Genomic DNA, 21,607 nt, shown 5'->3' with positions numbered 1-21,607 from the left:
ACAGGTGTCTGTGGCTTGTTCCCAGATTCATCACTTAAAGTTGGCTCTTGAAACTTTGTAATTAGACTTTCACTGAATAATTTGTCACTCTCTTCAAGTACTTGCCAGTTCACTTTCCTCGGCATCTTTGTAAAGCTTTCCTCCTTTTAGCCTTAGTTGGTATCGGTTCCACACACTTTAACAATATTCCAGAATGGTTTGCATGAGTGTTTTTTAAGCAATCTCCTTTGTAGATTGATCATATTTCCCTTGTATTCTACCAACAAATGAAAGTCTGCTTTACCTACAACTGAGCCTGTGTGATCATTCCGTTTCAATTCCCTACAAGTCATTACACCTCGACATTTGTATGAGTAGACCAATTCCAATTACGACTTATTGATATTTTAGTCATAGGCTACAATAATTTTTGATTTTGTGAAATGCACAATTTTAAATTTCTCAACATTTAAAGGAAGTTTCCAATTATTGTATCAATTTCAAATATTATCAAGATCTGACTGAATATTTGTGCAACACTTCTCGGACTGTGCTTCATTATAGATAACTGCATCATCTTTAAACAATGTGAGATTACTATTAACACTGCCAGCACATTGCCAGCAAGTTCATTAATATACAACATGAGCAGCACAGGTCCCAGCACACATTCCTGGGGCACACCTGATGTTACTTCTCTTGATGACTACGAATCCATGACATGTTGTGGACCCCCTACCAAGACACCCTCAATCCAGTCACAAATTTCATTTACTAACCCATATGATCATACTTTTGACAACAAATGTAGATGTGATACTGAGACAAATGCTTTTCAGACATCATGAAGTACTGCTTTCAAGATGTCATGTAAGAAATTTCAAGTTCGATCTCTTATGATACATTTTTTTGGGACCCACACTTGGTGGCATGTAATGGGTCACCAGATTTGAGCTCAGATATATTTTAAAAGTATACAACAAGCCAACTTCAAGGTTGTTGGAATGTATATTAAGGTTAAAATAGGGAGCTAACTCAACCACAAATTCAGTGAAGAATATGATAGGAATTCCATCAGGTCCTACAGCTTTGTTCATGTCAGCTAAGCATGATGTTATATTGATTCCTATTTCTGCAGAAACTCTTTGCTCAGTGTTGCTTAGCTATCATTTCCTTGGCATCTCAAGTGGTGGTGCCTTGGTTGCATGGTAAGAAGTTTAAGCATGAGTGCAGCTAACAAGTGATCTGCTGGGGTTTGGCTGTTTTCATGGAGCCTTATGTGGTATTGGGGCTTATACATGAGAACCATGGTGGTTGTTCATCATGTCAGTGCAGTTGATGTTTACCCCACAGGCTGAGTCTTAACCTACTGGGGAGTTTCTGCTTTGTCCTGCCTGTGTGGTGACTGATCATATTCTGGAGTTAGACTTCAGGTATATTTGTGCTGGCTTGACTGGTGAATGTGGTCATTTACATTGTCCACCATTCACTTTGGTCTGATACAGGAATGATGGTGAGCACTATATCTTTAAGGAACTAACAGTTGATCATGATTCACGTGACAATGCTCCCCAATGTGCAGTCACTTCTAAGTGTTGTTTGTCATTTGAGAGTACACTGATTCTGATCATTCTACTGGCTATGTTTGGCTGATACCTTTAGATGACTATGTCTAAATAAAACTTGTTGGAATAATTATTTAACTCTTATTAACTGTAAGAGTTACAGCTGTGCATGTACATTTTTTGTGTTACTAGCAATTCTACCTATGGGGTTGGGTAATTATTGATGTTACAGTCTGCCCTGTATGCCTTACACACATGTGTATTACTTCAAGATTCGGGCACCTGCTTATGCATATTACAGAAATTATTGTTAAAAGGAATGAATAATTTCTTTAAATTTTCTTCTGTATATATTGACTGCTTCGTGACTTTGTGTGTAAATTTATACAATTAACTCTTTTACCTGTGTTTTGGTATTTATTGGTGCTACAGTACATTCTGTGTCACAGATGCATACATTATTCCAGTGCCTGCTATCTGCTCATGTGTATTACAGAAACTGTTGTTTGAGAGTTTTTTGGTAAAACAAGTGTTACCTGCTTTTGTAAATTAGTAAGTGGATTCTGTAATAAATTAATAATTAATTTTCTTTTAGACAATATTTTATTTTTACTCAGTACCTTAGTCCCAGATCCTAGCTTCCTGCCAGTTCAGATATCAGCTGTTTCTCAACATCACTAATATTAAAATATCCCTCACTCATCTTTGCAGGGGTGTGAGAATCTAATTAGGGCAATCCCCCTGGGCTTTCCTTTGTAAAGGAATATTAGAAAACAGGGTTGAGGATTTTCCTTTGTTTCCCTCAATGTCAGTTCCTGTGTTATCCACGAGTGTCTGTTCATTAACTTTGGTGCCTTTGTTTGTGACCATTTCATGCATTACCCTCTCCACTGTCAAACCTGCTGCATTCAGCATCACTTTATCCTAAGACCTACGAGTTTTGCACCTACTATGCAGCAGTTTCTGTTTCCTTAGATGTTTCTTTATAGTGTGTGCTGTGGAGTATCTTTCCCATAATCAACTGTTCTACTAGGTACATACTTATCAAATACATTGTCAACTATTCTTTTGAACCTGACACAAAGGTATTCTATATGCTCCTCTCCAAAGCTACAGGTTTCAAATCCCTTGTTGAGGTATGATGATACTGCCTCCTTATATAATATGCTGATCAGATAAATTCTTCTGCCTGCTTTATTTGCCCTTTGTACTTTGGTAATCATTGTTACTACAACTGTTTGATAACTGATACCAGTTTCAGTGTCAACATTCTGGAAGTAGTCAGGTGGATCTGTTGCAATTAGAAACAATATATTTCCATCATGAATGGGCTTCCAAACTACTTGTTCTATATAGTTCTCCGAGAAGGCATCTAGCAATGTTTAACAAGATGTCTTGTCACACCCACGACTTACAAAACTTTTTCCCAACAAGTTGTCGACTGGTTAAAGTCTCCTGTGATGATGACAGTTTGACTGAGGAACTTGTGTACTAATGAACTGAAGTAAGTCAGAGTGCCCAAACAATCTGACATGCAATTTCAGTTTTATCTCCAGAGTAATGATCCTGCCTATCTTCAGTATAAAAATGTTGAGGGGTAATGGGGCTGAACACTCAGAATCACAAGAATGTCAGTGACCTCCCCAGTGACATCACAGACAGAGTACTAAGCAATGTCAACAGCAGTAGCTACAATTATACTGTGTTCATCATAAGAATAAACCTGATGTAAACATCACTCCATGTATTCTTCTGCATTTGCTAGGATCTCATTGGACTTTGTTTTACATGGAGCAGAAGCCAAGAGGTCTATAGTAAAGGGTGTAGCACTCAAAAGTGGCCCCACACAAATTTGCTTAATTACACTCAAAGGATTTTCATAAAAAATCAGGAAATGAACATGTACCTTGTTCATGGGGAAATAAAGGTGAATCACAAATGGTACTGGAAGTGACTGCTCTCTACTTGTGAACACAGTTGAAATAACACTGCAGATTCTCAAATGTTGCCGCCAGAACATCTGGTGTTACTGCCTCGATTTCATGGATAATGTTCTGTAATAAATCTTCCAAGTTGTGTGATTTGTTCCTGTAGACCTTGCCTTTTAGGCCACCCAGAGTAAAGTCGGTTGGTGTTAAATAAAGTGAGCTTGGGAGACCACAGTCCTTTTGAAATCACTCTGCCAGGGAAAAAACGATTCGACCTGAACCGTGGTCACTCGAGATGTGTGTCACGTGGTGCCATCCCATTGGTACCAGACGAGGGCAAGTTCTTCACTGTCTAAATGGTTCACAAATCCTTGAAACATTTTGATGGAAACTGCACTTGTCACAGTAGACTCGAAAAGAAAAAAAAAAAAAAAAAAATAAACTGGTCCAATAATGCAATGCTATGATATTGCACAGAAAACGCATATCTTTTGTGAATACAGAGGTTGCTCGACCAGTGGATGTGGATGTGGATTTTCATTACTCCACAAATGTGTGTTCTGACGGTTCACAATAACCAGAGTCCGCCCCCGGTAGCTGAATGACGCCGGCACGGTAGCTCAGCGTGTTTGGGCAGAGGTTAGCTGCCCTCTGTAATGAAATGTAATAAAAAAACTGAGGGGAAGAATCAACAGTGAAGGTGAACGGGTGTCATGGGACGTCCACCCCAAACAAATGCAATGAACAATATCGAACAAAATGAGTTTAAAAAAAAAAAAAAGAAAAAGAAAAAAAGTGGTCAGCGCCGCAGAATGTCAATCCTAAGGACCCGAGTTCGATTCCCGGCTGGGTCGGAGATTTTTTCCGCTCGGAGACTGTGTGTTGTGTTGTCCTAATCACCATCATTTCATCCCATCCACGCGTAAGACGCCGTAGTGATGTCAAATCAAAAGAGATGCACCCGGCGAACAGTCTACTCGATGGGAGGTCCTAGTCACAAAACATTTACATTTTTACAATAACCAGAGAGGAGGAACCTTGCCTCATCACTGCGCCATGTATACTGCAATATCCCTGGCCTCTGAGAAATAAATTGCTGAAACCAATGGCAAAAGGTAAAGTGTTTTTCCTTGTCATTACGTTCAGTTACTGTTAACCTGTGTGGACACATGCCAGCTTTCTTCGCAGCTCTGTGACATATGCTCCACGACATTCCACATTCCTGAAATAAGAGATCGAGCAGACTTTGTAGAAGAGGCCAACAATCATTGTTTCACGTCAGTCACTTTTTGTTCCGATAATGGCGGCCGTTCCCCGCCGTGAAGATTCAACAACGTCCCACTGCTCTCCATCTTGTTCACTAACTTTTGTATTTAGACGGTCTATGCCGGTCACCAAACCTTTCAGCAAACATTCGTTGTCATGTCTAAATGGAACCAGTAATCCAGTACACAGTAAAAAATAGGGGTAAAACAGAATAATTTATAAAAGCCGTAGAAGATGAGTCTAAGACAAAAACTCTCGGCATAAGAGAATACCCTCCAGTTGAAGCTCTCAACATTTGGTTTAAACAACACAGAAGGAAGCACGTCACTATTTCCTGAGATATTTTAAAACAGAAAGCCCAGCTTTTTTTTTATCGTGAAATGACCAACAAAGATGATTTTCTGCCAGCAAATTGTTGGTTTGAATGCTTTAAGAAGCGGCATATCACTCGTTTCTTGCAGATGAGCGGAGAAAAACTATCAGCTGACGAGACTGAAGTTTCTCAGTTCATTCAAAATTTAAACGCCAAAATCGACGAACTAGGCCTTACGGCCGAACAACTCTATAATGTCGACGAAACAGGCTTAAACTTTTATAATGGAGGAAGAAAAAAAAGTTTCACGAAGGAAACCTAAAAAAGAGCGTACCACGCTAACGGTGTGCGCAAATCCTGCTGAAAGGCTCATGTTAAAACTCTTAGCTGGGGCAAATCCCAGTCCCCACGGGCATTTAAAAACACTTAACGTAAAGAGAGAAAAAATCTGCCATTTAAGGCCTTTTGGTTTTTAGACAATGCTCCAGGGCACCGGACAAGGAAGAATTGTGGGTTAAGACGACTGATGGTTACAACATAGAGGCTTTGCACTTGCCAAAAAATACGGCTGCGATAACTCAGCCGATGGATCAAAATGTTATCGAAACATTGAAAGCACATCACAGAAAGCACCTACTGACTTAAATCGTCAGCCAACCTGACGCAGATATCACATAAATCTTTGCAACATTTAACATCAAGGATGTCACTGTCAATGCAGCCTTTGCGTGGCCTCAGTTCAAGTCTTTCGCTCCTCTGGTAAAATCTTGGGAAAACATTTGGCCAGAAAACCCACTCTTTCCACAGAAAGACTACAGAAATAACGAATCTGCAAAGCATCCCAAATATGCTCAATAATGTTCATGTCTGGGGAGTTTTGGGCCAGCGGAAGTGTTTAAACCGAGAAGAGTGTACCTGGAGTCACGCTGTAGCAATTCTGGATGTGTGGGATGTCGCATTGCCCCGCTGGAACTGCCGAAGTCCGTCGGAATGCACAATGGACGTGAGTGGATGCAGGTGATCAGACAGGATGCTTACGTGCGTGTCACCTGTCAGAGTAGTACATAGACGTATCAGGGGTCCCATATCACTGCAACTGCACACACCTCACACCATTACAGAGTCTCCACCAGCTTGAACAGTCCCCTGCTAACATGCGAGGTCCATGGATTCATGAGGTTGTCTCCATACTACTGTATTTCCATCCGCTCGATACAATTTGAAACGAGACTCGTCCGACCAAACGGTTCAAATGGCTCTGAGCACTATGGGACTTAACACCTGAGGTCATCAGTCCCCTAGACTTAGAACTGCTTAAACCTAACTAACCTGAGGACATCACACACATCCAAGCCAGAGGCAGGATTTGAAGCTGCGACTGTAGCAGCAGCGCGGTTCTGGACTGAAGCGCCTAGAGCCGCCCGGTCACAACGGCCGGCCTCGTCCGACCAGGCAGCCTGTTTCCAGTCAACAGTCCCATGTCGGCGTTGACAGGCCCAGGCGAGGCATAAAGGCACCAAACAACATGTAAAACACAGCTTTTGGTGTTTTTCGCATACCTATGTCATCAGACATAGATAGAGGATATGGGACCTTCTCATAGCCAAAATAGTACCGAAGCTCTTCACTGGATTTTTTTTTTTTTTTTTTTTTTTTTTTTTTTTTTTTTTTTTTTTGTGGAATGTGATTCTGCGAAAAATCGTTTGACTGTTGGTGGGGAAGACCTTGTCGTGTAGTCTGCTTATAGATGTGATACGTCTTAGATGTAAGACTATTTCTTCTTTGGAATTTCACAGTCTGGTGCTCTGCACCTATTCTCTCATAGTATTTGGCGTCAAATTGGCCAATTCTGAGATGATGTACGTTTCATAGCGACAAAACGAGTGTTTTTCGAAAAGTGTAGCTTTTCTATATGAAAATTTAATCAAATACCAAAGCTCTGGTACTCAATAGATGCAGAATTTAATGTTCTACATTTTTGATAGCTTCGAACTTTTCGATTAAACGTTTAGTTTCTGAGAAATTTGAAAAAAGGTAAAAATCCGGAATTTCTTTTTTTTTTTTCTTAATCATGAATGAAGTTTTGCTGAGAAATCGTGACTAAGTCAGATCATTCATAGAAGAGGCCAACTTGAGTGATTAAAACAGTTTCCAGAACTCCAGTAATTTTTGGAAAGCAGACTTCTTAATTTCCTTTGCGAATATATGATTATTACACTTCTAGTCTCCCCAGATGGCTACTCACAGATATTATAGGGTTGTTCCCGTGTTCAATCAAATAACGCAACCAAACAATAATAGGTCTTTTCGTCTGTTTCTGCGTAATACGTTGCACTTATTTCAGTTTGTGTGAACTGACAGTCCCTGCATCAAGTGTAAATTCTCTACAGGTCTTCCTATATTTCGTGGCAATTGTCTGGAGCTGGAACTTTCGTATAAACAAACCCATCACCTACAAGTAGCCTCATCGAGCTCTTGACATTATCCACCAGATCATTTAAATACATAAGCCCTCTAACACTCCCTTGGGATACTACCGAAGTTACTTTTACATCTGACGATTTCATTCCGTTAAGAACAAAGTACGAGGTTTGTTCAACAACAAAAAAATCCAGAACTTCGCCACAAAATTTTTCTACGCTTTATTTCTACTTATTATCCACGATACTTCTTCGAAATACTCTTTTCCGCTCCCAACTCCGTTTCCATTTCCGGATGCAGTCTTGGTACGCCTCTTCCTGGATCGCGCTAAGCACCGTCTGCGAATTTTCTTTCATCTCGTCTATCGTTGCAAAGCTTCGTCCTTTCAACGGGATTTTCAACTTCGGAAACAAAACAAAAACAAAAAAAGTCCGCAGGGGCCAGATCTGGAGGGTACGGAGGATGAGACAGCACAGAGATCTCGTTTTTTGTGCAATAGTCAAACATCAACAGCGATGAATGTGTGGGTGCTTCATTGTGATGCAACAGCCATGAATTGTCTCGCCATATTTCAGGCCTCTTTCACACTTTCTCGCAGGCGTCGCAACATAGTACCATCGATTAATAGTTTGTCCCTGTGGCACGAATTCGTGAAGAACTAATCCATCGAAGCGAAAGAAAACTATCAATACTGCTTTGACATTTGACCTGTCCTGACGAGCTTTTTTGGGCTTGAATAACCTTTCCCGACCCATTGTGAAGATTGAGCCTTGGTCTCAACATCATACCGGAAGACCCACGTCTCATCACCAGTTATGATCCTCCTAAGGAACATCTAGTTCTCATTTGGGTGATCCAAAAGCTCTTCACAGGCTGCGAGGCGGAGATCTTTCTGGACTTGATTCATGAGCCGTGGGACGATACTGGCGGCAACGTGATGCATTCCAAGACGCTGTGTCAGGATTTAAATGACATGATCCAACTGAAATGTTACATTCTTGTGCAACCTCTCGGACAGTCTTCGTTCGGCACGCACAGTTTCGTGACGTTCCTGACATGAGCGTCGTCGGTAGACGTCGAAGGGCGTCATCTTTAACTTCCTTCCGGCCATTTTTAAACCGTGTGAACCACTCATAACACCGAATAGAGCTTAATCACTCATCACCTTAGGCTTCCTGCATCATTTGTGTCTCTCTCTAAAGGTTTTCTTTACTTTCACGGAAAATTTAATGCAGACGCGTTGCTCCTCTAACTCTGCCATCTCGAAATTCGCGAACTTGATTTGGTTTGGTTTGTGGGATTAAAGGGACCAGACTGCGACGGTCATCGGTCCCTGAAATTCGCGAACTGTGCGACACAAAATGTTCTACTCAATACAGCACTAAGCCATAACTAACAAACATACAACAATGAAACTTACGGCAGTTACGCATTAATCACAGGTGTGTGCAGGGATTCCAACCGCATTTCGCTCCAACACACCACTGGCGCGAAATTACGAACGTTCCGGAATTTTTTGTTGTATCTATTAAAAGCTCTGAATTTAATCACGAAGCTGATTCGATGTTCCGCAAGCTCATATTCTGTTCGACAGTGTGCGGAACTGTATCGAATACCTAATGCCTTACAGAACTCCAGGGAGACGGCATCAGTCTGGGTGCGGTTACCTGTGGTCCTCTCAATCTCATGGTCGAACACAGCGAGCTAAATTTCATAAGATCCCTTCTTGCGAAATTCATTGATGCCCATTGAGAATATTTTCGTTTACCAAAAAAGGTCATAAACCGTGTTTCGGACTTCTACAACATATAGTATCAGCAAAATAGGTCTATACTTACGAGTGGGACTCAATACGTAATGCAACATACTTTTTTTGAAAGCAGGTTGGTTTTATTCGGTTTTACAATATACCGCATTATTCCCCACCCTCTGGCTACAAAACGACATTTTTCAACATAACGTACGTTCAACACGACGCCCTTACGTCACCTTACTGGAAGGGCCTGATACCACTCTACTAGTCGACGTCGGAGGCAACCTCTTGTTGCATCAATAACCTCCCCATCATTCATGTATTGCTTCCTGTGGAGTGCATTCTTTATTGGGCCAGACACATGGAAGCCTGAATGTGAGAGATCCAGGCTGTCGGGCGGATGAGGAAGAACAGCCAAACGAAGTTTTGTGAGCTCCCCTCAGGAGGGCAGACTTGTGTGATTTCTTTGTTGTCACGGAGAAGTTCGTTTGAATTTTCGTGGCGACGAACACGCTGAAGTAGTTTCTTCAAATTCCTGAGAGTAGCACAGCACATTTCGGATTTTATCGTTGGATCATAAGGGAGGACATCGACCATAATAACCCCCTCATAGTCCCAGAAGGCCGTCGCCATGACTTTATCGGCCGACGGTGAGGCTTTCAACTTTTTGTTCGGACTGCCGTTTTGTTTCTGGTTCGAGGTGAACCCACGTTTAATCACCTATCACGCCGTTCGACAAACAGTTGTCACGATCAGCTTTGTAACGCGCAAAAAATTCTGCAGACATGGTCCTTAGTTGCTATTGGTCTTATGTTAGGAGGCGAGGAAGCAAGCAGGCACTCACCTCTGAGTACCCCAACTTGTGGGCGAGTGTGTCAGCACTACCAACAGAGACGTCCAGTTGGGCAGCGAGGTGTTTGATTGTGATCTATTGATCACTTCGAATGGGAGTGTCCTCACATTCCAACATTGCAGGAGTCACAATTGTGTGCGACCGACCGGCACGCGAGAGGTTGGACAGGTTTTGTGCAACCTTGCGATGACCAAAAGCGTCTCGCCCAACGACTCAACGTGCTTTAGTTCACTGTCAGGTCTCCGTAAACATTCTGCAAGCGCCTATGAATGTCTGCGACGCTCTGGTTTTCCGCCAAAATAAAGTCAATGACAGCCGCGCGGGATTAGCCGAGCGGTCTGAGGCGCTGCAGTCATGGACTGTGCGGCTAGTCCCGGCGGAGGTTCGAGTCCTCCCTCGGGCATGGGTGTGTGTGTGTTTGTCCTTAGGATAATTTAGGTTAAGTAGTGTGTACGCTTAGGCACAGATGACCTTAACAGTTAAGTCCAATAAGATTTCACACACATTTGAACATTTTTGAAACTCCATGGCAGCTCTATTCCTGGAACGCTCCTCCGTTACGGTCGCCATTTTGAAGGCTACATATAACTTCGCCACCTGTCTGAACAACATGTAACTGTAGGCGTTGAAGCAGGAATGTTCCACAATATCCCACAACAAATTCAGCATTTTTTAACAAAAATTAACCCAGGAAAAATGTGTAGCATTACTTACAGAACGCACCTCGTATGTCTGATGCAGGACCCAATCGGCACAACCTCGTGCTTGGTGCACCAAGCTGAGAGGGGCGCCAAAGTGCAGGATTTGTACACAGTGAGCATCACAGTTAGTAGCGAAAACTGATATGGTTGAAAATGTACGAGATGAAACGAGGGGGGGGGGGGAGGGGGTTGCGCTAAATGATAAGTGTGGACAAATGCTCTTCAAGCGGTCCTGGTCTGATGAAACATCCTTCAAAACGTCAACGACCCGCATATTTTGCAGCTAACTGGAATCTTCCGTTCTTCCAGCGATCTACAGCTACAAGCGAGCCAGTTGTTCTACAAACTGTGTATAGAATCGTATAGATCTCGCATCAGATCCAGTTGCCTTTCGTCTATTGAGCGACTTCAGTAGATTTTCATGTCTGCCACTTATCTCAGTACCGCATCTTCCATTTCGGCGTTCAGACGATGATTGTGAGAAGGAATCGATTTTGGTTCTTCCGTAACGGAAGAACTTCGAACGACTGAACCCAGTATTTCGACCTTCTGTCTTTCATTATGCGAGTCGCTCACTTGCTTAGTAATTTGTAACTATCGGCTGTGGTATTTATGTAGCGTCAAAACAGTCCTAACATTGTGTGTTTGTTATACGAAATCCGTAGCTGTTATGCATATTATTTATATAATATGCAATATACATTTTGTGTATTTCGAAGAAAGCATTTTATAACCTCATTACAGAAATATGCCGATGGAGAAGCAGTTGAAGTAACGTTAACTGTTATATCTAGAACGAAAAAAAAAGAGTTGCCACTACTAATGTAAATCATTGACTGATAGCAATGTTCTGTGATCGCACTAGTCTTTTATAGCCTATCAGACATTAAACAGACTAAGCATAACAGTATTTTCGGCAGTTCGTGGTTTACTGTCTTCACCATATCAGTACACGGATCCAATGGCCATTCATAATTTCACTTCCGCTCGGACTGTCATACATTCACAACAGTTGCCATTATAGAAAAGAAAAAAATATTAATATTTTTGTGGTAGTCAAGGTAAGAAATTAGTAAGTATTTTGACCCCTTTTGCCACATAGATTTACAAAATTACTATCGACTACAAATAACGCCCACATCACTAACGTGAAAGACTACTGTCTTCAACAGTAATCACAATTCTGTTACTACAGTACGGGTAAAACCTTTTCAGACGGTAGTTCATTCATTCATCGTGTTCTGTAAACCCCACCACGGGAGCCTTCACGGATGTGGAAAGAATCAAGGCATAAACTAACAAAAGAGAAGCTACTCTGAGAAAAATTTGTATACCATATCTACAATAAACTAGTACTATGCTGCTTAATATTATTTGCGCTGATGCCATTTAAAAGTAACCTAGTGAATTAACCGAAACGCTATTCTTTTAGAAAAGATGCTACTTCCTCAGTTGTATTAAATACGTGCTTTTCAGATCCTACTGGTAGCAAAACGTTTCACATTAATACATTTCCATTTTTTAAAAATAAGAGTTCCCTAGCAGATTAAAACTGTGTGCCGGACCGAGACTCGAACTCGGGACCTTTGCCTTTCGCGGTCAAGTGCTCTACCAACTGAGCTACCCAAGCGCGACTCACGCCCCGTCCTCACAGCCTTACTTCTGCCAGTACCTCGTCTCCTACCTTCCAAACTTTACAGAAGCTCTATTGCGAAACTTTCAGAACTAGCATTCCTGAAAGAAAGGATATTGCGGAGACATGGCTTAGCCACAGCCTGGGGGATGTTTCCAGAATGAGATTTTCGCTCTGCAGCGGAATGTGCGCTGATATGAAACTTCCTGCCAGATTAAAACTGTGTGCCGGACCGAGACTCGTACTCGGGACCTTTGCCTTTCGCGGGAGAGCAGGAGAGCTTCTGTAAAGTTTGGAAGGTAGGAGACGAGGTACTGGCAGAAGTAAAGCTGTGAGGACGGGGCGTGAGTCGTGCTTGGGTAGCTCAGTTGGTAGAGCACTAGCCCGCGAAAGGCAAAGGTCCCGAGTTCGAGTCTCGGTCCGGCACACAGTTTTAATCTGCCAGGAAGTTTCATATCAGCGCACATTCCGCTGCAGAGTGAAAATCTTTTTCTCCAAGAGTTCCCTAAATCGTTAATAACAGAGGATGGTTTGCAGTACACTGCTACTCGTCATTCAGCCTTAGAGTAAACATTTCTGCTTGCCATCCAGCTAGGAGGAATTATAAATTCTTGAATCCAGGGAATCAGATAATTTCTAGGAGTGGCATTGAAGGAATGTTTTTAATTTCGTTTTGAAGTTCGATCACGAATTTCGTGCTAAACGGATTTCCAGCAAAACATCCACTACTCTTGCTATCAAGATATTTGTATGGAAGTAGCAGAAAGTGCTATCAGCACACCTATGGTACAACGTCAATAGATTTAAAAAAATAAATAATCAGATACAAATTTAAATCTCTCACCTGTAGAAAGACTAGTACGATTATGGTTGATACGCCGAGTACAACGTCCCACAGCTGAGTCTGCTCAATGTTGTTGACAACATTTATCCACGACTCAAGAAAGCTATCAGATTTTCCTCCAATACCCAGGAGACCTTTCAGCTGAGACGAAGCTATGTTGAGAGCAGCAGCCGAAGTAAAGGCTGAAGTTACTGGCACGGATATGAAGTCCACAAGGAAGCCTACATAGAAATTTAAACAACGATTAAAGCAAGCAAACTGTTAACGGTTGCAAAATTTAGAGCAACTGACAGCTGAAACTTCGTAACGTCTGGTTATAGTTTGTTTGTAAAATGTAAATAGTAACGTAATTATCAATTCATGGACACTATATTCCTTACAGTTATACCGTACTTCAATTTTATTCATGTTGGTTTGCTATTTTTAATTCGGTAGAAGTTACAGTACTTTGACTTTTGTCCAATACATAGACTTACGGTTGTCAAAACAATGTGAAAGAAAACCCAACCACTGCTACGTCACTGATCTGAGTCACTTTCTCTAAAGAGGTCGTAACATCTACCTAACTGTGACATTAGTTGGATCTCCCTAGAATAATCTACTCAGATCCAAGTGCGAACAGTAGTAAACTTGTCTACTAGAACCATTCAGCAAATGTAGCTGAGTGACAGCCTATTTCACGGAATTTTGTTGACGAACTGATACGGCCATGTGTGTTCGTGGGTTTCTCTGGAGAATATGTTGCTTGAAAGTCTCTCAGGCCTGCAGCATTACAGATTGATCGCAGGGACGGACGGTGATCGCGTGCTGATGTGCTACAGCACACTGTGAATATTGTACTAAAATTATGCCATTTCTCTTCAAATGAGAGCCAGAAATCGCTCTAAAATTATGCCAATTCTCTTCGAATGCATACTGATGTGCAAAGAAACGGAAGGAAACATGATTTGTAGTGCTCCCTCTACGGTAACTAGAAACTAGTGTCGAGTGCTGAAATGGTCAGTCATGCTACGATCGGCTCAGAGAAGGGACACAGTTGTCTGTTTTAATCTGTGCATGCTCTGATGTGGCGTCATTCCTGCTGGCGCAGCATCAGGTCAGTATGTTGTAGGATTTTAGAGGAGCAGCCGTTATAATCAGTGCCAGTTTGTCAGGTCGGGTTCAGTTCCGACTACTAGTATTTTTTTAAAAATTTTTATTCCTCGCAGTGTTAAACAGATAGTTATAAAATTTAACCGCACGAGTGGTACAGATGTGCTCTCCACGTTGTCGCTGTGCTGCTCGACCAGTGCTGCTACCTGTGCTGAGAGACGGAGTTCCTGCCACAGTTAAATACTTATCATCCGATTTTAAGAAAATTATTTGGTGAAAAAATTTGGTTTTTGCACATCTGACACATTGACATCATCACTGGATAAAGACATGAATTTATTTTCGTTATTAGTCGTAGTTGCTGTGCTGCTACAAATTAAATTTCACGAAATTTTAGAGAGCCTGCACAAGTAAAAGTGCATTGCTTAAAATAACCGTACTGTTGATTTTAGCCCATACATTGCGGTATATGAAATGTAGGCAAGGTATCGAAATTTTATTTAAAATTTAGCGCAGAGCGTTACCACATTTCGCTCTCGAGTTATTGGTTTTTATATTAGAAGACCCCACGTTCCCTCTGATCATATCATCATCACCCTCCATATGTTCATATTCTCCACACATTCTATCTGTCCCCCATCTCTGGCTATGCATCCCCTCCTGCCCCCTCCCCCTCTCTCTCTCTCTCTCTCTCTCTCTCTCTCTCTCTCTCTCTCTCTCTCTCTCTCTCTCTCTCTCTCCCCCGTACGTTGTCCTCCTCCTTCCTCTCCCTTTCTGTACATCCCCTTCCTGCCCCCTCTCCCCATAGCCGTACCCTCCTGCACCCCCCTCTCCCTATCCACCCCCTTCTCCGCCCGTTTCTTTCAGTTTATCCCCCCCCCTCTATCTATCTATCTATCTATCTATCTATCTATCTATCACAACCTTTCACTAAGCATGCCCATCCGGAAGTGTAGCCCCAGCAAAAGAGGTCGCTAAAGCAAGTTGGTACTACTCCCACAACACACCTCTCATGTAGCACAATCTATATGCCAGTAGCTTAGAAACCCTTTTCTTTCCTTGATGTGTAAGCTGCCATCGTTATTTACTAACGCACCAGTATCAGATACAATGGAGATCATAAGAGAATGTTGCTCCAGATGTTTGTGACTTAATTGAATTATGTCTTCGCTCGAGCTATTTTAAGTACAATGGTGAATTCTATGAACAGGCTCACGGCCTTGCTATGGGTTCACCCATCTCGCCAGTTGCAGCTGACGTTTTTATGGAACATTTTCAGCAACAGGCGTTATGTAGTGCTCCTTTGAAGCCTTCTTGCTGGCTCCGCTACGTGGACGATACATTTGTTATATGGCCACACGGCGAAGAAGAACTTCATGCGTTCCACAATTTCTTAAATGGAATTCACCCCAAATTAAAATTCACCTTGGAGGTTGAGCGTGAGGTCGGTCTCCCGTTCCTAGATGTGTTGGTATACAGAAGATCTGGTAACACTCTAGGTCAAAGAGTGTACAGAAAGCCGACTAACACAAACAGGTATTTAGATGCCACTTCGCACCACCACCCAGCCCAGAAGCAAGCAGTACTCAACACACTGTCTTTGCGTGCCTTCCGTATCAGCGATGACGACAACTTAGAATCGGAGTTGAATTTGTTAAAGAGGACATTGAAGGCAAAGGGGTATGATAGTTATTCAATTGACAGGGCTTTTAGGCGGAATGTTTATACCGCTAATAAGAATGACGAGGAGCCGCCTTCTCACTCCGTCAGGTTACCGTTCGTTTCTGGGGTCTCTGACCGCATAAGCAGAATTTTAAGGAAAAATGGTATTCAGACATCTTTCTTTAGTCAAAACAAAATAAAAGACTTTTTCCGACGGTAAACGGATGCACCTGATTACCTCCACAATGCAGGCGTCTATCAAGTGTCATGTGGCTGCGACAAAGTGTATATAGGCGACATGGGAAGAACTGTTAAAGAACGCATTAAGGAACACGAACGGCACATGCGGCTAAATCAAAGTGCAAAATCGTCAGTAGCGGAACATCACGAGGACTGTGGCTCTGACATATATTTTAATAACGTACGTGTACTGACTAAAGAAACAAACATTTACAGAAGAACGGTCCGAGAAGCGGTTGAAATTTCTAAGAATTCATCTAATTTCAATAGAGAGGACGGCTATAGGCTTGCGGCATCGTGGCTCCCCGCCATCAAGGAAGTAAATACGCGGCCGCGGTGTGTGAGCGGCATAAACAACGCGCTGCAAGTCACCTCGGCGGACAATAATATTTTGGGTAAACATTCCCTCTCTCTTGCTCTGTCCGTTTCGAATCTAGCCACTGATGACGACCAACCAATAGCGGTAGTACGCATTTCAACCAATAACCCTTCTCCAGCATTAGTGTGGAACAGTGCCTTTCTATCCAATGACGATGACCGCCAATGGTATCCCCAGGAGATGAGCTACCAACGCCCCTTCTTCTGTATTAGCCTATGACTATGGCCCACCAATGGTAGCCACATGAATTTTAACCAATACTATCACTTCTCCAGCACGAACGCCAGAAAATTCCCCCTTAAGTGGACGCGACACTCGTCTCTGACAGTTTTCTAGCAGTAGTGGACACTAAAAGATCCTGAGGAAAATACCAGCAGAGGGGTCGAAAAGTCGAACATTTTAGAAGAAACATGATAGGACCTAATAACCCAGAAGATTTTAACTTCAGTGACAACGGCCACGAAAGCCTGCAGACTTACATATGTAGCCTCTCTCTCACAGTTTTGCTCATATACATATTTGACACATACGTAGTACATATCTCCTCCTCCCTGTCTCTTCAACCATCTCCTCTTCCCCTCCCTCTGCCCATCTCTTCATTCCTTCCTCTTCCTCCCATTGTCTCTCTGTCAGTCCCATCCTTCCACTGCTATCTGCCCATATCCTCCTCCCCACTCTCTCTGTTACTATATATCCTTCTCCCCCTCTCTGTCTGTTCATCTCCTCCTGCCTTTTCTCTCCCTACCCATCTCCTTCACACGCGCTATATCTCTCTCCTCATTCCCTCTGCCTGTCATCTCCAATGCCCTCAGATCATTCTTCCCTCCCTCTCTCTCTGTCCGTAACTGTCTCCCCTGTCTCTCTGCCTGTCTTCTTCTCACCCACTCCTTCTATCCATCTCTTCCTCCAACCTCTGTCTCTCTGTCCACCTCTATCTCTCTGTACACCTACTCCTCCTCTTCCTACCCAACGCCTCCTGCCATACTCACTCTGTCCTCCTGTCTGTCTCTTTGTCTATCCCTCTTGCCATCTCTTCCTCTTTCTTCATCCCTTGTGTCACCTCTCTTTCTGTATCACCTCCTAGCCGGCCGAAGTGGCCGTGCGGTTAAAGGCGCTGCAGTCTGGAACCGCAAGACCGCTACGGTCGCAGGTTCGAATCCTGCCTCGGGCATGGATGTTTGTGATGTCCTTAGGTTAGTTAGGTTTAACTAGTTCTAAGTTCTAGGGGACTAATAACCTCAGCAGTTGAGTCCCATAGTGCTCAGAGCCATTTGAACCATTTTTGAACTACTTAACAACACATCTGTTGTGCTCAGTAGCCTTCACATCATGTGTTTGAAAATCTTGCTTTGCCCCTGTTGGATAGGCTGCACTACACAATGGATTGATAAAGCAAACTGATATTATTCCCACACGATACACCTTTCATGCAGGACAGCCTATGCAGCAGAGGTTGAATAACACGTTTTTTACCCATATCTCCACTCCTGTTGGAGCTAGGAGGTTATAAACACCTTAGTGCTGATACTGGTGAAGTTTGGTGTTTGTGTGCCAAACTTGACTGAAATTGATCCTGCAGCTTGGGAGGAGATCACAGACAGACATACATACATACATACATACATATAGGCTGTTTATACACAGATAAAAATTTAGATTTGAAATGTAAAGTTTTCAATTAAGTCAATAGTGAACCTGAATCAGTCTCAGGAAACCGATTTATCTGATTTTTAACATTTGAAGTCATAATTCAAGGCCACTGCTTTGATATATGTCAAAGTCACACCCACCCCATCATCTCCCCCTTCTGCTTCCTGCCCCCTCCCCAATGGCTGTAGGCTAACTGTATGACTTAAAAATGATGAGAAAACCTGAAGAGACATACGAGTTCATACATGTCCTCAAGCCTCTAGGCCATAGCATGACTCAAAAACGGCGGGGAAAAGCAAAAAAAATAAAAACAGGTGGTTTGGGTGTTGTCCTCTTGATGCCAGCCAGAATTAAAGGGAATAAGATGTGAAATACACTACTGCTACAAAACTTCTCTCTGGGACAATTGGGTGGCGAATAAATGTTAGGTTTTCGCTGAGTTATCTTAATATAGTTTGTAACGCGAAAGTGACATCAGACAAAATAACACAACAGTTGACCAAATAATTCCAATTTCGTTTTCGCAATACACACTAGATTATTCTGGCCAATGGAATTTTCTGCAAAAATGACCAGCTACCACTGCTATTTGCAATTTTGGAGCTGTTTGTTACAGTTTTGCCAATACATTAACGTATTTTTTATAAAAGAAACATCCACAGCAACCAGCGAACGCCATCACCATTACCGCTTGGTGACTGGCTTTGGCACAGCTCGCCAAATATGCCGGACATTGCCGATAGCTACTGAGGGAGTCGGCGGGATAACAACATGTGTGCTGAGAATGAAGGTCTCCCCCCCCCCCCCCCCCCATACCAGAACACCGATAATGAATGTCTGTCTCAACTTGTCTGCTGTCTGCCAGGAAGCATGGTCCAACATTCACGATGTGTGCACGTCTCTACATGCTGAGTCTTACATACTAATTTGTAGGTAATCTATTACTCACAGTGAATGATGAATTAGTAGGACGTTCAAGCAACCCGACATCCTTTTCCATAGCAGGACCTGTACAGCAATCATTTTTACATTGGCCGTAATATCTATTAGGAACCTTTACTCCCTGAAGGCATACACTACCTGATAATGTGCCCAAACACCTACTAATAATGCTATCACAATCGTAACGATCAGAGATACAGTGTGTTCCTCATAAAATAGTCGTCAGGTGTTTCAGAATATATTTAGAATTTATTACTGTAGGCAACCGAAATAAACAATGATCATTGCACCTTTAATGCGACGGAAGGTATTTGATAGAGTGGCCCCACATTAGCCTAGTGCGATGTTCGTTTGCAGTCATCTTGTGAGGCATATATGGAAGAAAGTAATATACTGCCTGCAAGACACTCCCATTTTTGCAACAGTAAACCTCTCTGTGGTACACAACAACTCTCTTGTAGCTTTTACCACTTGAGTCTGTCTAGCATCTACATAATGATACACGATGAAACGTGTCGTTCTTCGATCTTAACGACACAGCTGGAGTTATTAACAGAAGGCATAGCAGAGGAATACAAGCAACCATTATTGCACCACTCCTTCCGTGAAGAAGGAAGGAAGGAAGGAAGGAAGGAAGATTAAGTTTTTTGGGATCGTGTCGGTGATGAGGCCAGTAGACTCACAGCACAAGTTTGAATCTAACAGAAGGTAAGAAATGAAAACTGTAATATCCTATTCAAATAAACCGTCTTGATGTTCGCCTTAAGCAACTTAACCACAGCGAAATGAAATTTAGCCATCGGAAGGAATATGATTTTGATTATGTACCCGAGTGATTTAACAACTATGCTAGACGACACCTACCTCTCACTCTCTCTTTCTCTGTCTGCCACAGAACGAATGTAATGGAGATAAACCGTAGTATATAATAGAACACAATGCAGCACCTCTTGTTTGTACAAACGCACATTTAGACACTAAAACGCCGTATTTATATTCACTATACAGTAAATGCATCTTCAGCATCAGTTTTCCTCATGTGAAATGCAATATGTTTATCATCATCAGCATGTCTCTTTCTGACCATCGTGGTGATCGGTGATTCATAATCACAGTAGTGACGTAACTACGTAGGATTCTGTGTCAGGAGTAATGAAGACTGAAATTCTTCTTGGTGTTGTACTGTATCGTAGTATAAAATACGTTGATAATAAACTTAAAACCAACGTTTCGACCGTATTACGACGGCCTTCCTCAGGGCAGTATTATGACGTGGTATAACACTCAGAAGAATTTTTATCATTGTAATCTCAAGAGTGTATTCTGCCAATGATCCTACAAACGTTCTGCAGGAACCCCTTGACTTAATTCTATCTATTGGAAAGAAAGTTTTTCAAAACTCAAGACATACCTTAGGTCATCAATTTCTCAAGTTCAATCACATGGACAGTCAACTTTGGCCACTGAAATCGATATCATGAATTCAGCACATTCAGATTCTATTCTGATAGAGTATTAAGTTAAAGGCTACAGAAACGCCAATCTAATATTCTTATCCAACGGAAATATTGTCAAATGTTCAAATGTGTGTGAATTCCTAAGGGACCAAACTGCTGAGGTCATCGGTCTCTAGACTTACACACTACTTAAACTAACTTATGCTAAGAAAACACACACACACACACACACACACACACACACACACACACACACACACACGCGCGCGCGCGCCCGAGGGAGGACTCGAACCTCCGGCGGGAGGGGCCGCGCAGTCCGTGACATGGCGCCTCAAACGGCGCGGCCAATTCGTGCGGCGGAAAATTTGTCAATGCAGACACTGTACAACTGTAGGAATTCAACGTGACTTTACTGATGGAATACTCTTTCATGTCACATGCAAATTGTGTTTTCCTTCCACTTCATATATAAAAATTTGATCATGTTTATCAATTTTCAACTACTTTATTGGTAAATTTTCTGCAGTTTACCTACTTTATGGTGATATTTTTTCATGTGCTACACGCAGATTACTGTTTAACATGTCAGTATAAAATTAGATGAAATTTTGATCTTTCTGTCCCACAAAGTGAAAGAATTTGTAAATTATAGACTTAAAAATTATATTATTAACCAAAACTAACCAGAATTTATGTATTCTTTCTGTCCATTCCTTTCATTGAGCGCACGGATTTATTTGAGATAATAGGTTTAATTGTTTCCAATTAGATTATAAACTTTTGAAGGTCTGAGGAATTACCATAAATGGATTTGTATTGTTTCAAATGGTTCAAATGGCTCTGAGCACTATGGGACTTAACATCTGTGGTCATCAGTCCCCTAGAACTTAGAACTACTTAAACCTAACTAACCTAAGGACATCACACAC

The 21,607-nt window shown here is 42.1% G+C and overlaps 1 protein-coding gene across 3 annotated transcripts in view; it reads right to left on the bottom strand.

The window, feature by feature from the left end:
* LOC126236080 (sodium-independent sulfate anion transporter-like) overlaps nt 1-21,607 on the bottom strand; it is a 192,631-nt gene that overhangs the window by 34,013 nt on the left and 137,011 nt on the right. For all 3 annotated transcript variants that reach the window (XM_049945141.1, XM_049945140.1, XM_049945139.1), the window contains exon 4: nt 13,257-13,477. In XM_049945141.1, coding sequence (XP_049801098.1) covers nt 13,257-13,477 — 221 coding nt within the window. The remainder of the gene's footprint in view (nt 1-13,256; nt 13,478-21,607) is intronic.

Source organism: Schistocerca nitens, chromosome 2 (assembly GCF_023898315.1).
Source record: "Schistocerca nitens isolate TAMUIC-IGC-003100 chromosome 2, iqSchNite1.1, whole genome shotgun sequence".
Lineage (NCBI taxonomy): Eukaryota > Metazoa > Arthropoda > Insecta > Orthoptera > Acrididae > Schistocerca > Schistocerca nitens.
This window is presented reverse-complemented; position numbering and strand designations above follow the sequence as displayed.